We start from the raw sequence: 19,243 nt of genomic DNA, 5'->3' as shown, positions 1-19,243 counted from the left end.
TGTAGGTTCCTGATCCCACCAGTTAGGCGCCACTGATATCTTCAAAAAAACATTGCTCAGCTGTTACTTCAGTCGGTAGGTGTCTAATTTCTGGCAGTAGGCATAAACAGGGTTTGCTGACGTCATCCCACAAGCTAATGAGCTGCTTCGAGGCCTTATTCAAGTTCAGACTCCTGGGTCCCCACCGTGTCACAGCTGGGGAAACTGCTCAGGGGACCCCGAGTGGAGGTGCGGAGGATGGGCCTGCCTAGCTGGAGAGAAGCAAGCATTTTTGGCCGGGAAAAGCACTGCTTTTTTGCAAGGACTTTGGCTCCTGGCAGCTCCTTTCTCAGCTGGGAAGCTTTTTCCCCATCCATCTCTTGTCTGGACCACTAATTCAATCCTGCACATTCAATTAGGTAACAGGGAATTACAGAATGGGGGAAATTAGAGAAAGCCAGAGGGGAGGGAGAGGACCACGCAGGGAAGGTGACACTGCTCGTAGCCTGGGCCAGGGCAATGCACTCTCTCCGCCCCATGGGAGGGGAGCAGCAACGTCCAGGCAGTCCCAGCCTCCCCACGGCAGCCCAGCAGTGCCCGAAGGCTGCGTCTCTTCACTTGCTGTCTCTTTTTCGCTGTGAGCACCCGTTGCCCTCCCTTTCCCTTTCTCCTGGTGCTGCTGACTTTCCGAGGGGGCAACGCTGATGTTCATCATTTCTGAAGTCCTCACGACAACAGCAATGGTCTGGTCAGTGCCCTGCTGAGTCCCCCAGGGAGCTAGAACTGTGATCTGAAACTCCCCAGAGCAATTAAAGTACCCAGACCATACTTGCCCTTGTGACAGATTTGGGGGACGTTTACTAACTGGGTGATAGGAAAAAGCGTATATTCCCCCCGTCTCCAGCTACTGCATGAGGGTGGTGTGTGGGGCAGCTTAGCGTTCGGTGGCCAGAGCTGTTGCTCAGAGCCCCCTGCCCATCTTTCCAGAGGGACCTGGGGACCTGACCAGCACTGAGTAAATCCCAGCAGGCTGTGCAAAGCAGGGAGCTACCTCCACATTTTCTTCTGGAGGAAGAGCGATGCTTTTAGACTGTTGGGAGTTTTAGACTTTGAGGGCTGGATTTAAACAAGTCAGGCAAGTTGTTCAGGTCTTTAGCATACATGCTAAGCTCAGCCAGTTGTACTTCATCCAAAGAAAGAATAAGAAGAGAAATTTTACATGGCAGGATAGGGGTAAACAGAAAATACAGCGTTGAAATGGATTCAGTGGTTTAAGAAATTCTTTCAGCTAAAACCCCACTTAGCCTGTTAGCTGATTTAAGACATTGCAAACCAATCAAAGTGATACTGAAAATCAGATTTTTGATAGGTGCTTTAATGCTTTCCATAACAATGTGTAGCTGCTAAATCTCATGAATCATACATGAGAAAAGCAAAGATCTCTGAGCATAACTGAAAAGCACTGAGCTACCAAGATAAGGAGATTTTGAGCTGGTGAAAGTTGTTCCCTGAAGTCAGTGTCCTTGTGGATGTCCAAAGCTGTCTGTGGTGCATGTGTTGTGGGGGTAGCAGCTTCAGTGAGGAGAAAGCAGTGCTTATTTCTCCTCCTGCTGAAAGTACAGAGCTCTCTTTTTGGCTCTTTTGCTGGCACAGCCCCATGGAGTGAGCCCGTTTGCTGCTGCTGCCTGCGAGGAAGATTCCCAGCATGGGGGACACAGACCTTTCCCAGGAAATCTGTGCCTGTCCCTACCTGTACAAACAGATGCCAAACCAACCCCATTCTCTCCCAGTAGCAGTAGCAACTCGACACTTCGGTCTTGTCTTGTTCCCTGTTGTGCAGTCATAGCCTCTCCCTTACAAAACTGTAGCTAGGGAGGCACAGAAGAATTACACAGCAATCTCAGCTCTGCCTGGGAGGGCAAATGCTTCCCCCAGCTCTGCAGGTCAGGGTCTGTGAGATTTCAGCTGGGATCACAACTCCCTTGGCTCTTGGCTAGATTTAATCAAGCTGGAATGAACGTGTCCTCTACTGAGTTCAGTGCAATGTTAAATAGACTGGGATTTGACAAATGAACTCCCGTAACACACATTACTGGAGGGAAGTTAGTTCAGGGTATCTCCTACCCCTCTGTGTTGTTGAGGAGTGCAGCATGGCAAAAATGAAAATTTAGGAACTCCTTTGTGGCTTTTAAAGTTACCCAGCAAGCGCTTGGAGTGCCCAGATTGGGACATTACTATAACAAACAAAAAAAGGCAGGAGATACTTAAACATAGCACAACATTTAGAAAATAAATATTTCCGAGAGGAAAGCAATTATTCTATACCTCTGCTGTAGGCGTCCTCCAAAAGCAATCTTCCCAGCTGGAGTCTGCAGTATTATCAGTCATTATAGTCAGCACCTGCCACAAATGCCTCCAGGAAGGATCAGGTTTTGTGTTGTCTTTCTGGGGAGGTTTTTTAATGGAGAATATGATGAAATTAATATAAAAATGTGCTGTTTAACTCTTTTCCCTTCAGCCAAATCATTACAAAGGTTGATCTTTTTGACAGTTGATCTAGCATATGGGCATTGACTAGGTAAATAGTGGATGTACGTTTAGCCAAGAAATTAATCTACCTGTGGGTGGAACACTGACCACAAAATGCGGTAGAAAGGCTCCCATGATAGCTCTTAGACTAGTCTGGGCTGAAGTGAGGGGTTTTTTCCCTCTTATTGTCTGGTAGAAAGCAACTTTATTTTACATCACGCATTATCATTTAAAAGAGTATTTAGCCATTGCTCTCCATGCTGCGGTTTACAGGCACATAAGCATGAAACACTTTGTGAGCTTAGTCATTATTATACCTAATGATAAGCATTTAGGAATAGTTTATTAACATCTGGCAGTCATCAGCTTGTAATGAGAGGTAATTTTAATACATCCATCCAAAAATTTAATTTTTGATGCTTAATGGACAGAAACATTAGCATCCATAATTGAAGGATTTTTTCCAAACATCTTCATTCTACATGTATTATTTGTTTTCATACTTTTTTAAATGTGAATTACTTTTAATTTCTTGTTGAACACACACTTTAGAAAGGAAATTAATGGAGGCTTCCTTCTATGAGCCAAAGGAAGTAAAAAGCCCAAACAGATGGATACTTTAATGGGTATCTTCACAAATCCACATAATGCTTTTTCATGTGCCCTTAATCAAGTGTACATTTGCATTATCTAGATTTTGCTTGCAGTTATACCACAGAGAAGCTGGGTGATTACATATTTGATGTAGCTACTGTTTAACTGCTTTACACAGTTCTTTCAGCAGATTGTACACAGAAGTAACTTACAGGTCCTGTCAGTATGTCTCATGGGAGATCAGGATCGGGAACTAGAGACGAGAGACTAGATACTGGGAGAGAGGGTCAGAGTGCAGGCCACAGACAATTCAGTCAACAAAATATCCTGCATAGCCCCTTAATCATAGTTACTGTCCACATGAGCACATGGCTAATCGCACTGTTGTTTAATACAGGCCAGCTGAAGAGACCGCACGACCACCCCGCGCTGGCTGCATCTTTGTAGAACAGAGCTCAGACCCAAACCTGGTAGCCCTGAGAAAGAAGTATGTGATAGCTGTTGGTACCAATAGTGACAGCTTTTATTAATTCATTTCTCATCACGCTTACAAACTGTATCCAAGACCTATGAATGATTTGGACTTACTCATTTGAAGTCCTTGGCTCCAAGACCTATCCCATCCTTGCTGCTCCCCAGTGAATCCGTGAAGCTTGGGCATGCCCTCTCACTGCATCCACTTACTCTAGATTAAGTCCTGCTCTCTGCTGACTGGTTGCAGCTCTGCAATCTTCACTTCATATCACTCTTTACTAGTTTTGATGCAGAAGGAAATAAAAGCTTTCAGAAGTACTGTACTTCTTATTGCTTTCTCATGCTGTTCCTAGCTTCACTGGTGGTAAAAATGCAGTGGACATGATGTTTGCAGACATAATGTACTGGAGATCTTTCTTCCTTGTCCGTGATCACAAAAGCAGCTGCACATTTGTTGAGGCTTAGTACGGCAATCCTGCCTGCCTGCTCTTGCCCCAAGCTCTGGGGCAGGGGTACCATGCTTCTCCTGGCTTGACATCCCCAGGAGATCCCTGGATCCCTTCCTGATCAGCTGTGGCCCACTGCAAAGAAAAGTCCTTTCTGGACTGAGAATGGCTCACTGTACATTTTCTTCTTTGATGCTTCCTAGTAGAGACTGGCTCAAGAAAAGAGGTGAAACCTTCAAAAGAAGTAGATCTAGTACGTTTGCTGAATGGGTCTGCAGAATTTGCTGGGCGATGACTATCCCGAGACACGCTCTTCTTTCCCACCTGTTGTTCTTTCAAAGCCTCCTGCTCAGTCAAATCCATAAGCGATAAAAAACGAAGATAAAAAGCCCAATTACCAGTCAATCATACAGATCGTGTTTTCACAGATCCACTCTCAATCCACCACACTGTGTCACTGTTATACGTGAGGAACAATAACGCTATTACCTAATGTACATTTTACTTGATTTCAGAATCACATGGATTTTTAAGTCTCTCTATGGCAAATCTGCCAAATTCAGCTGCCTCGCCACATTAGTTGCTTGAATACCTTGAATAGTTTCTGGCACTGATACAGGAGGTATCACTGGCAATGGCAGAGCACCGCGAGGCCGGCGACCCACAGGGCATGCAGGGAGCAGGGCACCTGGGGGCACTGGGGGCAGCCCCAGCCCCAGGCATTGGGCACCTCCCTGGGGACGGGACAGGGACGGGATGGGGATGGGGATGGGATGCGGACTTGCAGGTGGGCCCGGCTCAGCAGAGCCCATGGCCAGGCAGGGCAGAGCTGGGGGGAGCTGGAGACCAAACCTGCTGCAGCATTGTTGGGGCAGGGGCTGCCCTGGTTCTTATATCTCTCCTTTGTCGATGTGCTCATGGACAATCTGCTTATGGGATGGAGAGCTACAGAAGGATATAACTTGTTTTTTCATCTTTATCCCAAGAAATCAGCAGAGAACACTAGCCCAATGGAAAACTAATATTTATTAGACCAGGAATATGAAAATCAGAAACCACACCGCCACTTTCTAGAAATAAACATGAGAAGGGAAATACTTCAAATACTGACCATATATTTGTGATTTTAGAAAAGGATCTTCTAGATGCGAGGTTTTACATTGTAGTTTTACAAGTGTGCTTTCTCGTGAGATTTTTTTTGCATCCTGTGTTTACTTGCATTTTTTAAAGGTCATAAATGGAGTTGACTTCCTTTGAGTTTTGATTTTGTAAATTAATTCTTGATAGACATCACAGTTTCTGGCATAACATCAATATTATTGTAGTTTACATGCAATTATTCTCACAGTAGGTTCTAGTTCATTAATTCCTGAGAAGCTAATACTGTCAACAACACTTTGATTTTAATGATATCATTAGAAATAATCTTTTTAGTTCTCTGTTTGTGATTTCTCCAGTGGCATATTTCATAGTACTAACTCCTTCACTTTGCTTGCCCTGAGTTTCATCTGTGATAGAGTGGTACAAATTCAATTTCTCTTGAGCAGACATCCCACAGGATTTTACTTGTGGTATAATAAGGTTCAAGTATTTCACTGATAATTAATCTAAGTTTTCCAGCATTTCAAGATCTTGCTGCAAAAAAATGTATGTTGGCCGCCTTTCTTGGGGCAGCTAGCCTCCCTCAGCTTCCCTTTATTCTCATCGGGGGGTAACCAGCTTCAGCAATGAGCGCAGCTCTCCTAGGTGAGCTCTGCTTGTGATGAGCAGGGGTGAGGGTGATCAGCCCATCTCAGGGCTGAACAGCTCATTGAAGAGTGCCTGGCTGTCTTCCCATGCATGGTGTTGGTTGTGGAGGTACCTGAGTTGGGGTGGAGTGAAGTTCGCTATGGCGCGTAAATCCTTCATCGATGAAAATACCCTGTCATCCAACATAAAGCCCAATTTATTTATTTCCCCCCCTATTCTGCTATGCTGTATGTTGGAATAAATGCTGGCATCCCACAATCTGTCAGTTACATTATGAAATTAGATTAGAAATTGTGTGTTAGTCACCAGGTAACTCAGAACACATCATAGGTTTTTGCTTAACTTTCAGAGCACATGGCTACAAAACCATGACTCTGATGCCCAGTTTTTTTAAATCACAGGAATACATCCTTGATCCTCCAAGTCTGATTCAGAGCTTTTGGAAGAAGCCTATGCAGAGCTAGACAAAAGTAAAAGTCACGCTGCTTTTACCTCTTTCTTGTATCGGAAATGCCTGGGAAATTGAGTGCTTGCAAAATCTCTTTAATACATATCTAGTCCTTAAGGGACTTTGCTTTGCTTCAGAGGTTGACCAGGGATGATATTCTTTGCTAACGGCTTTATATTACCAATGTTCAAGTTCCTAGTTCTGTTTTTCTTTTGAGACAAGGAAGAGAGGAAGAGAAAAAAGAAAAAAAGAGAGAAAGAAGAAAGGAGAGAGAGGAAGAAAGAAAGAAAAAGACAGACAAAGAAAGGAAGACAGACAGACAAAGAAGGAGAGGCTAAGTACTTTTGATCTTGGAAATACCTATTTTAGTTTATGTTTGCTGGAGGGCTGAGCACAGGGAGAGCACTAGCCAGAAGCCACCAGGTTATCACATCCCAGCAATGATATTCTGGAAGAAGCGAGGTAGGGAAATAAACCGTGTTAACTAAGTTCATGCCCTCTGTGACCCCATGTTCCTGACAGTGAAGGCTTCTAGTTTGCTCAGTACTGATTAAAAAAAGACCAAGTCCACATTTATGCTGTTTCTATATTTAAAAATCCTGTTTTCCTACAACCTGAAATCAATAAACCCCAAAGGAGCGGGTTATTGTGCTGTATACCAACATGCAGTTACTAACAGTGAAAATTTATGCTATTTTCTAGGTCATTTGTATTAGCAAGCACATTTGGCTCAGTCTTGAGAGTTTGAATTATTGATTCTCCCTTGTTTAAACAGAATTTTTCCCCTCTTTTCTCCTGTACCGCTGTCTAAATCTTCACATCCACAACATAACAGAAAAGTCAGTGCCATAGGTTAATGATAGAAAACTCTGCTGAGCAGAACCCAGTGGAGTAATTCTGCGTGCTCTTTCTTGGCTCCGGGAGCACAAAGTATAAAAGCTGCCAGAAAAACTGCAGAGCTCATCTCTGTTTCTGTATTTTTTGCTTAAGGTATTATTTTTTGTCAGATTCTGTCACAATCCCAGCACGTGCTTTAACCTACTTGTACAAGGCCCACATATATAAATACACCCACCCCCTATAGACCCTTTTGTATCGTTCCATCACCTACTTTTTACTGGAGATCAAATCAGGGACCTAAGATGGCTGAAGGGTCTTGGGATATTATGCCAGAAAGGAGACATCATCCTGGCCTTGGCATATGTTTCGGAGGCCTGCAGTGGTACTGCGGTGCTCTGACAGGGCAGGCACAGACCGGCTTCGTGGAGACCTGGCTGATTTTCAACAGCTCTTTGAGCTACAGGTCAATCCATAGGAAGCCTGCTAGGCATTAGAATTAAATTAAGTTTGGTAATTAACCGCTTCAGAGTGCTCTCGTAGAGAAGCTCTGACTGATGCATGTGTCTCAGCATCAATAGCTAAAAACCTCCCGGGCTTGTCGAAAGAGCAGAGAAAATGATACACAATTTCATGATTATTATTGGCTAAGTGTGGACTCGCAAGGCAAATGGCAGTGGCTAATGATGAGGTGTAAGAGATGGATGAGCAAAGGTCTCGTCATACACAGCCTTGCCCTAAAGCCCTGTGCACGTCCCCGTCCCACTTTGAATTGCAGATACAGGTACGTAGTAGGAACTGAGCTTTTGCAGAACCTACAGTAATCCTGAAGATTTTGAACAGAAAACTGAAAAACCCGTGCAGCTGGTAGCGCCAGCCCCGGGACACAGACACCTCCGCTGCCAGGCGGTTGCAAGGGGCCCTGCCATGTCTTGGGGCTGCACCATCCCAAAACCAGTCCTGGGAGAAGCGCCGGCCGGGCACAGCGCCTAATGGGCAGTTTGTATACAACAGTCCTGGCGTGGATAGTACGAGGTTTTAGCAGCGTGGAAACACCATTTGGCTCCACCAGTACAAATCAGGCACTGTGTCCCATGAGGGCTACCGTGCTGCAGGCACTGCAGAGGGGCTGCTCACAGGGAGCTGTCTGGACAGGATAAGTCCCTCGAGTTGAGTGCCTCTGGGAACTATGTGCTTTTATATCTTTCTCCCGGTGAGAATCAGAAATGAATGTCCCTGCGTAGCTAATCCGGTTACTGGCACGGGGGTCTGAGCTGCCGATGCTGCACGCTCCCAAAGCCCGCTCGCTTCGGGGCTCGCCAGCGAGGGCAGCACTGCCTGCTCAGCTCGGCTGCCGGGCGCTGGCGCTGAAATCCTCCCCGTTCACATCACGTGGGCCTCAGTCCGGGAAAATATTTGCTTCTCTCCTCCCATTGGGGAGGGAGAAGAATTCAGTGTCTTGTGCTGAATGCATCATTTCCGAGGCCAGAGCACTCTCCCCATGGCTGGCCAGAGGCTCGGTGCTCTGAGGACAACCGCCCCGCTTGCCTGCGTGCGTTCCACAGCCCTGGGGTCACACCAACTGGGTATTTCCCAAAGGCTTCAACACCAGCCTGCAGCCGGGTAATGACCCCTTGGTGCTATCCATCCCTGCTGACTGCGGCACGTGCCGACCTGGAGCCGCGTGCTCACTGGACCACCAGTGAAGATCTGGATTTGCCTGGAGCTGAGCAGTCAGCGGAGAACAGGAGGGCTGGCGCCAGACTATCTCAATGCCATAGATACACTTCACTATGTGCTGCTTTCAGCAGGTGTCAAATAACTGAAGGATGGAGGTGACACCGTGGCAGCCATCTAGAGGAGATGATGCCTATTCAATATCTTTGTATTCTCTGTTCAGATGCACGTTTTTACCAGTGTCTGATCTTGCATGTTGTCGTAACACAGCTGGGGTGGGACTTACCTTCTCCATTTAGAGCTATGCCTCCTTCATAGCCAGTGAGCAGGCGCATTTAGGGGAGTGATTTGCCTGTCCTATTTACTCATCTAATACAGGACGAGATTAAGTCTGCTATAAAAGCAGCTGTTTCATGTGGTTGCAGAGAAGAGTTCTTCTGAAAACCATTACCAGCGCTGGACGTGGAGTAGTATGGGGAAGAGGGAGAAGTCAAGCAGGTCTTTAATTTTCTCCTTTCCACACTCATCCATTAGCAATGTCCAGGGCAGGGTATACTCCAGGGCACACACATGGCAGCAGTTGGAGATGTGCACCTGTACCGTCCCTCCCAGCGCTCTCGGGGTGTACCTCCTGATGGGAACCAGCCGTCAGCGCAGTGCCTCTGCTGCCAAGCTGTTGAATGCCTCCTCCCGGCGGGGGCAAAGCCCGTATGACAGACATTTTTTGCCAGGGTAACTATTCCACTTTCCCACATAACACTAGCTAACCCTATGCCAGCATAGCTGCATTTATGCCAGTTAAAATAGCAAACCAAAAAGAACTAGTGGTAGAAAAGTTAAAGAAAAATGGATCATCTCTGGAAGAAATGGAGAGGGGCAATCTTCCTCTGCAAGACCTTGCTGCTCTGTGCAGAAGGCAGGGGTTCCTGTGTAGTGCCAAAGTCCTAACACCGTGAAAAGATTCCACTGGATGCCATGTGCAAGGATGGAGCATACACAAGTGCTAGAAGCTGCAGAAACTGATACCACTGCCAAAGGAATATCCTTAGCCCACATTGTACTGTTGTAACCTGAAAGACAGATATTTCCGTGATGTATTTAAATAAACAAAATCTCCAAATAATAGCATTTGGAACTATTTCAAGATTTGTACTGAAATGTATTTGGGTATTACCTGTTGTCTGTTATTTTAACTCCAATAGGAAGTGTAGCTTAATGCAATGCTGAGGCAGATCAAGACTGGAAGATCTGGTCTTCAGCCAGGTATCTAATATTTAAAGCCACATTTTTTATCATCTTCTGTAGCTAGAGGCTCTGAAGTCTGGAAACAAAGAAGTCTCACAAACAAAACCAAGTTGTTCTTTGAAGGGTGGAAATGATGAACCTTTTCTTCTATGGGTTTATGTTCTATGCCCCATTCTTCCCCTCCTTGCTTTGTCACTGTAATGATCTCAGCTTCCATCTCCTGCAATGCCGTGCGCTCAGGCCTCCCCCCACTGATACTCATCCCGTGCTGTCCAGCCCCTGGGTAAGGCAGGAGCAAGGCAAGCCACACCTGGCTTTGAGGCGTTTGCTGGCCGGGCATCTGCCAGGCCAAACAGAACAGGTAAGACCGGTGACCATGCTACAGCTACCTTTGATGCAAATTCCTAATTTAAATCTCTACCTTCTACTCAGACTATGATTTTCTTCTGTAAGATAGCTGCTAAATTTGTCTGCCACTGCCCAGGAAGTTCGAAATCATTAGCAGAGAACTGGCAGACAGAGACTCAAACCCTTATTTCTCTTAGAGACCAAGATAAAAATACAAAACGTACCTAATCAAGGTAGTGATAATCTCCTCCTCCCCAGGTGTGAGCCCTGCTCCGACTGACTAGACAGTCTTTTAGGTGCAGGGCACGAGGAACACATTCTCTCATTGAATCTTCTCATTTGCTGTCTCTGAAGATAAATGAAACCGAGTTCCGCAATGTGACTGTTAGCTTCACCAACTTCTTATATGCCACATTTTGTGCGTTTTAGGGCTGAACATGACCCCTTCAAAGGCAGGCAATATCTCAGTTATACTTGATGTCACCTCTTGAAAATATTGTGATCACACAAAGCATTTAATCAGTATGAAGTTTTGCCATTTTGGCCACCTTTCTTTGTAATATATCTACTGGAGTAGAAAACATTTCCTGAAAAAAATACTCTGTTTGGTTAACTCTTGCTTCCAAAAATGCTGAAGAGGTCTCAGGACACACTCTGTCACTGACCTTAGGAAAATCTCTCTATTTATATCACCTATAATCAAAGCAAAACAGCCACCCTTATCCCACAAAAGCTCTTTAACTCCAGCAAAACTCACAAGAAGGCAGGGCAGGGACATATAGGACCTCATTCCATCCACACCTTTACTGTCACAGATGACCATATCACTGTTATGAAATTAGAAAGCTCCAATTCAAAAGACAGCTATTATATTTTGAGTAACATTAATACATTTATTTAATTGTAATTTACTTTTCATTCATAAAAAGGACAAAGCACGGTCCTGCTCTACTCATTTGAAAAAAAAAAAAGAAAAGATAAAAAGTAACTAAAAAACCAGTTCAATATTCATCAGTATCAAATAATGGTAATATCAAGTTTCCTGAAATATAAAGAAACAACAAATATGTCTATCTATATAAACTTTAATTAAGACCCTTGCGTTTTAAAGCAGATGATACATTAGTTAGTTTTTCTTGACAACAATTTGAAACTGAAGGTCCCAGTCAAATTTACACAATTATGTGAAACAGAAAAATCTCCAACTATCTGATCAGTATGTGAGACCTACCTCATCTGTGTTGCTGATTTAAAAAAAGAAGTGGCTTTCCTTCCCAGGCCATTTCCATGCAAAAACTAAAGTTTCGCTTTTTACACCATGTATTAGAAAAGTAAAAGGCAATCATGCATTTGGCAAAAGATTTAGTTGTGGTTGTAGATTATATAAAAATGAGTCATACTGCAAAAGAACTGAACCAAATAAAACACAATAAACCACATTTTTTTTTGTACAGAAGGCTTACAGCGTATTAGTTTCTTATGTATGAAGACAGCTCATTTCTCTTTCAAATAATTACACAATTTATGAAACTCAGTAGTGTTTGACACTTTGACATTCCTCTATAGGGAAGTTATCACTTTCACCTATTTAAAAAATTTTCATCTTGTAACAAATAGTTAAAATTAAACTAGAACAGTATTATTGATATTTCTTAATGAAGACTCTACACTTTTACATGTAAATATATAGTACAAAATTATACAAATAAAAGAGGGGGTGTAAATTATTAATAGACCTATTCTTGCTTCATGTAAATATTATTATTACGGACCTCTACAGTATCAGTTCTAAAAAGATAAAATCTATTTCTAAGTATCTAGCAAGGTTGTGCTAATAAAATATGATTCAAAGCTCATAATTCTTGAAGCATCAGACATTGCACTATTACTTGAGCCAGCTGATTCAATATCACTGTGTTTCTTCAACATTCACACTCAAACTAATCCCCAGCACACCATGGAAAATGAAAGGAATGTGCATTTCTTTTTAACAACTTAAAAAAAAACCAAACAAACCAACAAAAAACCCAACACTGAAACACTCTAGACACAGTCAGAACAAAAACATTCTCTATCTCTAATAGAGTTTCCATTTAGCAAAGGCCATAGTAAACATTTAGAGTCAACTAACAGTTGGGATCTGACTTTCATGTATTAAAACACAGTTGGATCATTCAGTACTCTATCAAATAGGGAGACAGTCTCAGAACTTTAAAACTCTTATTTACAACTTTATGAACATTAGAATAATATCAAGTTCTTGAAAAAGCATATAATTCTCCCAGATGTACACCTTCCCTACAGAAAGGTAACACCTGGCATCTGCAGCATAAAAATGTAAATATAATAATTTTTTTACTGTGCTACTCTGTTTTTGCCATTTATTGTATCTCTTTTTCTTTTTTTATATTTTAAATCTTTTCACTTCAAAAAATAACATACATTTCCTACCATTTCATGGTCCACTTGGCTGATCTTAACATGGACTCCATCTCCAAACTCCTAAGCGTTATATTGCTACCTCAATAATAATAATAGTAATAATACTAAATGAAAAACAATACATTATGCTGCTTCCCTGAAAGCTTACATTTCACTCCTAAAATCAGCAACAACAACCATAACGGAATCTTTCAACAGAATTGTTTGAAGAAAAGAATATGGTAAATCTTGTGACAGTGAAGTATAGGTAAATTCCTTTAAGGTGAGCATGCTACGCATGTCTTGGGTATTCTGAACATCTTTAAAATAAAAAAATCCTTGTCACTGAGTTTTATTTCAAGTCCTTCAAATTCTATCCAATAGCCTCAAGAAATATAGCTCTAAAAAAATGAAATGTTTTTGCTTTGACTGTCTCTCTAAAAATGAGTAATCCCAATAAATGATGATGGGGCCATTCAAAAATATGCAGTACACAAAACATATAGGATAGTACAGACAGACGTAGTACTCTTACATTTATCACATACAATCAACATTTCAATCTCTATTATATTTCACAATTTGTTATTCAAGTTAAAGCACCTACGTATGGTGATTTTACTTTCACTGTACAGCCTATGTTATTGGGTTTTAACACTGTAACTTGCCCCATTGGACCGAATCATGCAACTGTCACAGATCAGCATAAGTGTTTTATAAGGCATATTGGAACAAGTTAAAAATATTTCTTAGCCTTTCAAAAGTTGATTTACTTCATAAAGGAGCTCCTGGATGCCTCAGTCCTCTTAAAGTTCATAGGAAATCGGTAGGGTAATTTATTTTAAAGTGTAATTTATTTGGCTTAGGATGGTGCCACAGGAATCAAAAAGAGTCGTGGTCCTCAACTTCAAAGGGAGTCCTTTGTGTTAGGTGGAGGACAAGGTAAATCCAGCTACATTCAGAATCCCGAGCAGGCGAGGACGCCCAGGGTAGGCACCACCAGGACCAGGAGCAGAGTCGGTACTCCAGCAGCAGCACCTGTGCATCGAACAGATAACAACACAGTATTGGTCTTACTTCAGTATTACTGGCAGTGGAGAGGAACAACCCTGGATGCAAGCAAGAACGCGGGGTACAAAGGCTGGTAAGAAAACCAGCTGGCGTATCTCAGCACAGCCCCTACCTGTATGGATAGTCTGAAACGGACAAAAAGACTTGCTACAGTACAGCCGAGGACTTGCTCTTTTGTTCTGCAAGAGCTGTTTATGCAGCGTGTTTATACAAGCAGCAAGGCCATTCAGATCACATCAGTGTATTTTGATTTGGTCGGTCCAACAAGCCAGGAGGTTATACCAGGAGGTAAGAGGTCAAAATAAATATTTAAGCATGTGAAACCAAAATTAATGGAGTCTTTGAAATGTGACAAAGCAAAGAGACACCTTTGGAAATGTTAATGTTCATATGATCAGCAATAATCTGAGAGACCTCAAAGAGCCTGGTCCGTTTGTTTACCTGCCAGATTACAAAGTCCAGATGGCTGACTTCTAGCAGTGTGGCATTTACGCATTTACATCTCTTAAAGTCACAAGGGTCTTTCTTAAACAAATATTTTAAGACAAAAAATATTAATTGACAGCTTACAAACTTTACACTACTTGCTCTGGCAAACACGCATTAGAATTGCTATTATGTTAAATGGCTTGTGTTGCCATGGTCCAGCTCCCTGTTAAGAAGCATCAATACGAGAAAATGACCCAGCCAGGCTGATACTGACTGGCAGCCTGGCTGTCAGCCTTGGAGATGGGCCAAAGGAGCTGGAGAACGGTCTGTTCTTTCATCGTATTGTGCTCGTCTAGGTCAGAATGGTAGTGTATCGGTGGGCAGTGCAGGACCCAGCTTACTGCTTGTCTTGCTGTTGGACACAGACTAAGGACAGAAGTGCTTGCAGCTGGTGGTGACAGTCCTGAGGAGCTGCTGGAACCGACCCGCTGGACAGCTCTCCAGCAAACATTCTTCTGAATGAGGAAAAAACAGGCTGAAAAGGTAACACGTGAACCAAACAGCACAGATTTCAGCTGGCAGCCCTGTTTTAGCTAACAGCAGGCACAGTTTGACAAATTTCAAGTATTCTTTCATAGAATTTAAAGACCCAAAAGAGCATTCCTGTTTTCTCATCAGACCTCTTGCAAGGACAAGTAAATCACATCATCTGGTCCAGCACCATGCAGGCTCCTAGAAAGACAGATCGGTAGGTTTTACATGTCTGCACAGAAGTTTCTGCATCTTTCAGGATAAATAAAGAGCTTAATTCTTCATTTTGTGTCTATCGCAAACCTCCTATTAATAAGGTGCTTTATTAATTATAAGTTAGCAGAACAAGATCCTGAGTGTGAAAAAATGCTGGTTTGAAGTGAGAATTTGGCCAAATAAATATTTGTAAGCTACCTTCAGGGATTTGTTTCTTACAGTATTTCCTACCCACAACAGTAAGAGAAAGTAAGGAAACTAGATGGAAATGAAACTGACTGATAACAAAAACCATTTTTTATAAAATTTGTGCATTAAGTCCAAATCAGAAAACTCCAGTTCACCAGCTCATCAGCTAGCTGTGGATATATGGAAGTGGTAGTATTTAGTCATTTGTGGTTCCTACATACATAATTGCAGGGATTTTTTTCTTATGGGGTTTTCGCACTATGTCTCAATACACTGTGGGTTTGACTTCCTTCTGATCAGCATCTTCTCTGATGTACCATACATGTACTATTTGCAATTCTGAGATGAAAGCTTTGTCTCCCAAACAAGTCGTGCATAAGGATGCTTCTCCTCTTCACAGAGTCATTTAATTGAGCCTTCATCTGCAGTTCCCCGTGTTCATAGCACTATTTCCTCTCCTCATATGGCTTTGAACAGTCCTGCTCCAAACAATGGCAGTTTTCAGGCAGTTGTTTGGAAAGCAAGTTGGGAGCATACCTCAAACTAGAGTGCTCAGTCTTCCTTCCTCACAACTGGCTTATTCCAGTACTTCCCAACTAAATCCTGAGCATTGTTATGGTGGGAACAATCATGTTCCACCAGATGTACAGTACACGTGTATCACTGGAGAGAGCTGGGTCTGAAGACACGTTTCGTCCAAGATCTTTCTCTCTAGAGCAGGTGTTAGAGGAGTGTGTGCCCTCCCCACCCCAGGAACAGAAGTATGCTCATGAGGTGACCAAATACCACACGACAGATGTGCCTACAGCTGTTCATATGCACGTATGTACAGCTTGTCACCTACCAAATCATTTAACAAAAAGCAGACCATAAACCACTAGCAAACAGAAGACCTGACTTGTTTACAGCTGGCCTTTAGTAATGAATTTAAGTGCTATTAGAAAGGCAGATGTGAAAGGCAGTGCCTCCTGACCCATGGATAAAGCTCTATGCAGACCCCAGCAGAAATACATTCAGAAGACAGCCTTCAAGACTGAGACAACTATTTCCCCTCCTGTCTCTACCACAGAAGGTGGAAACAAGTATTTTTACATGATCCTTGTTTCTGCATTGTCCCACCAGGGAGAAAGTCCACAGCATCTGCCATGAAGCCAAAATTTTAGGACTTTCCTGACAGAGTTAATTTTCAATTTCAGCTGTATTCCTCTTATCGTCCCCCTTCTTTCTAGGTCCACCACCCTACTCCTCCTAACTCTGGTCCTCACTCATATCAAGTCTTTCTGCTGCTCCACTCTCTTCCCTGTCCCCCATACTAATCTCCACCCTTTTTCTCTTGCTTCTGATGCCTCAAAACTCTTCTCTGCTCCCATTCCCATCCTTTCCCCTACTGCTGTCTGAAGTCAAGATTTCTTCCTAAGTCCTTTCTGATATCCAAGCACTTGGAAAACCAAGAGACCTACCAATCCTTCTTCATCAGCTCAATTCAGCTGTAAAAAGTACATTTCTATGAGTAGTACATTTTTCTATAGGAAGCGGTATATCCATCTCAGTGAAAGATAAAATTAAGGAAAATATTGGAAGATTGCTTTTGTAAGTATCCATAAACAGAGGAATTTTATGTTTAAGCTGAACATGAATGTATGTTCAAATATTTTCTCATACATAACAACTGCACATTTTGGCAACTGTGAAAGTATGGGAGTACATTTTTCTGTACATTTTAGTGATTTTTGAGACACATTAATCCTTTCTGTAGTCTTTATCCCTAAATATCAAAGTAGTGGTTCTTAATGAATGAATAATAGCCATAGGAAAAAAATATATCCAGATTTCATATTTAACAATATCCACAGAAAATGTATTCTGTCTTTGTCAGACCAGGATAATGCAGCTGGAAAAACAGAACTAAACTCGTATTTTGAATGCTTCTAATGAAGAAAAACATGAAAAAAGTTTGCCGAGTGAAGTTAAGTGATGAACAAGTATGAGGAAATTTTTATTTGCATGTAACTATTCTACAAAGAGAAAGGAATAACAAATCTTCCCCTGAGATGTTCTCAGTGGCTCCAGAATTAATAGTTAGCAATTCACCCCATTACAGCAGTTCCTTACAAGGTTTAGGCACTGTTGCAGAGATATGTGTAACAGCTCTCCGCAATGAAACAAATTCTACCCTTAGCATATTAACAGAACTTTAGGAGGACAAATGCACATTGAACAGAGCATCTCTTCTTTTTTCTTGTTAGATTACTGACACACATGTCAGGAACCATACTTTATTTGAAACACCAGTCACCAGTGCATGACAGCCAGTACACTTCTGCAGCTCATGAATGGAAATTAATGTAAGTTTTGCCTGAGTAGAGACTACAAGATCTAATTCTGTGCAGTAATGCAATTGTGATCTGTCAGTTTTAACAATCTTTAAAAACTAGAGATACGCCAGATAAAGACTTAATGAATGTATACAAATAAACATGTGGATATAAATTAAACGAGAGGGATTGTTAGGCTCCTTCTGAAGTCTGGCCAGGTATGAGCTGGATATATTTAGCACCTAAAGATTCATTCTCTCCTCAGTGTTACAATGTGTGATCTCTCCTCTCAACTAGCATCTTGTGTATCCAGGGTACATGCAATTGCAAACTACAGTCACCAAAGTCAAGGCGAAAACTGAATCAGTATCACATGACCTAACTACCACTCTCATACACCATGTGTGGATTTCATATCGAGTCCTCATTTCTTTCAAATAAACAATGAAATGTACACCTTAAATTTGTTTTTTTTTCCAACAGACCCAAGCAAAAGGAGTTGTGAAATCTTGCTATATTCCCATAGAGACCTTGCTACTGTTTGCTCTAGAGTTCCTGTAGTCGAGAACAAGAGGGTGGGGTTCTTGCAATGGAAGCACTGCACCACCAAGTTCTGCCATTGCTGCTAAGGAGAATGAAAGAGGATGTACTGCAAGATCTTCCACCCAAATTATTCTGTGATATTTTTAAGCCTTGGACTAAAGTATCTACAGAAACATCTACCCAGAATGTAGCTTAAAAACGAATACAATTTGTATGAGATGCATGCAGTTAACCTTACTTTTTTTCCTTCCTCCTGTTTTCAGCAGCCTTTCTCACAAGTGGTTGTTTATCTGAGTAAATGAAGAGAACAACTGCTGGATGGGTTTTTCTTTAGCACTATCTTTACATATCACAGGAACTCCTGGTAACGTCCTACTAATCCACAGCTTTCTATTCGTATTTTAAATTCTGTGTTGCCATCTCAATCACATAACATCTAGGATGAAATATATTACATTTCTGAATAGAGATCCTGGATTTTACTGACATCTTGAACAGTATGCAACATTTTGCCAATTATATTCAAAAGTAATGAAATCAATTTAATGCCTAAATGAAACAGGCAGTAAAACAATTCAGACTTTGATATATTTCCCAAGCCTTTGTAACAATTTGTTATTAAAAATACGTCATTATTTTCTTTAAATGTTACTTATCTTTAAGATATGACATTTTTGGCCCATTTCCGAACATCAGTATCTTTTTATACTGGATTGTAAAAAAAATCTAGAGGCCTGTTTAGAAATCTTACTTTCATCAGATCTGTGAACCAGGAAATTAGTTACTGGTCATCTGTGAAGCTGTCATACGTGAATAACTTCTCTTTCTCAGTGGGAAAGTGTTTGCTCTGCCAACATACACAAACTTCAAGTTATTCCTCGGCTAATCATGAACTGATCCTGTTGTGGCAAAACTCCTTCTCTGCTTTTGCTGTCAGGAAAGATTGTTCAAGAATTAATTTGTATCAAATGACAGCAGTTTTTTTAGTTTCCAGGTACTGAACATCGAGGGGGATGTCTACATGACTGTGCTAGTTTGAGGAGGAGTGTGTTTTTAAATTAGTATCTCAGCTGTCCCCTTTTTTGGGGTTTATTTCGCACTGTGGAGATGTCTTGGATACCCTGTGCAGGACCAGATTAGAGGTGGTCCAAAGTAAAACCTGACATGAACACACGGTGTGGGGCTGGATCCTCAACACTGCT

The 19,243-nt window shown here is 42.1% G+C and overlaps 1 protein-coding gene across 1 annotated transcript in view; it reads right to left on the bottom strand.

Moving 5' to 3' along the window:
- Positions 1–13,705: 13,705 nt before the first annotated feature.
- CNTN1 (contactin 1) overlaps positions 13,706–19,243 on the bottom strand; it is a 93,837-nt gene continuing 88,299 nt past the window's right edge. Inside the window, exon 23 of the mRNA XM_059816123.1 lies at positions 13,706–13,785. Within this exon, the coding sequence (XP_059672106.1) occupies positions 13,706–13,785 (80 nt within the window). The remainder of the gene's footprint in view (positions 13,786–19,243) is intronic.

The sequence above is a fragment of the Gavia stellata genome, chromosome 4 (genome assembly GCF_030936135.1).
Source record: "Gavia stellata isolate bGavSte3 chromosome 4, bGavSte3.hap2, whole genome shotgun sequence".
NCBI classification, from domain to species: domain Eukaryota; kingdom Metazoa; phylum Chordata; class Aves; order Gaviiformes; family Gaviidae; genus Gavia; species Gavia stellata.
Note: the sequence above shows the minus strand (reverse complement) of the source record. Positions and strands in the feature narration are given on the sequence as shown.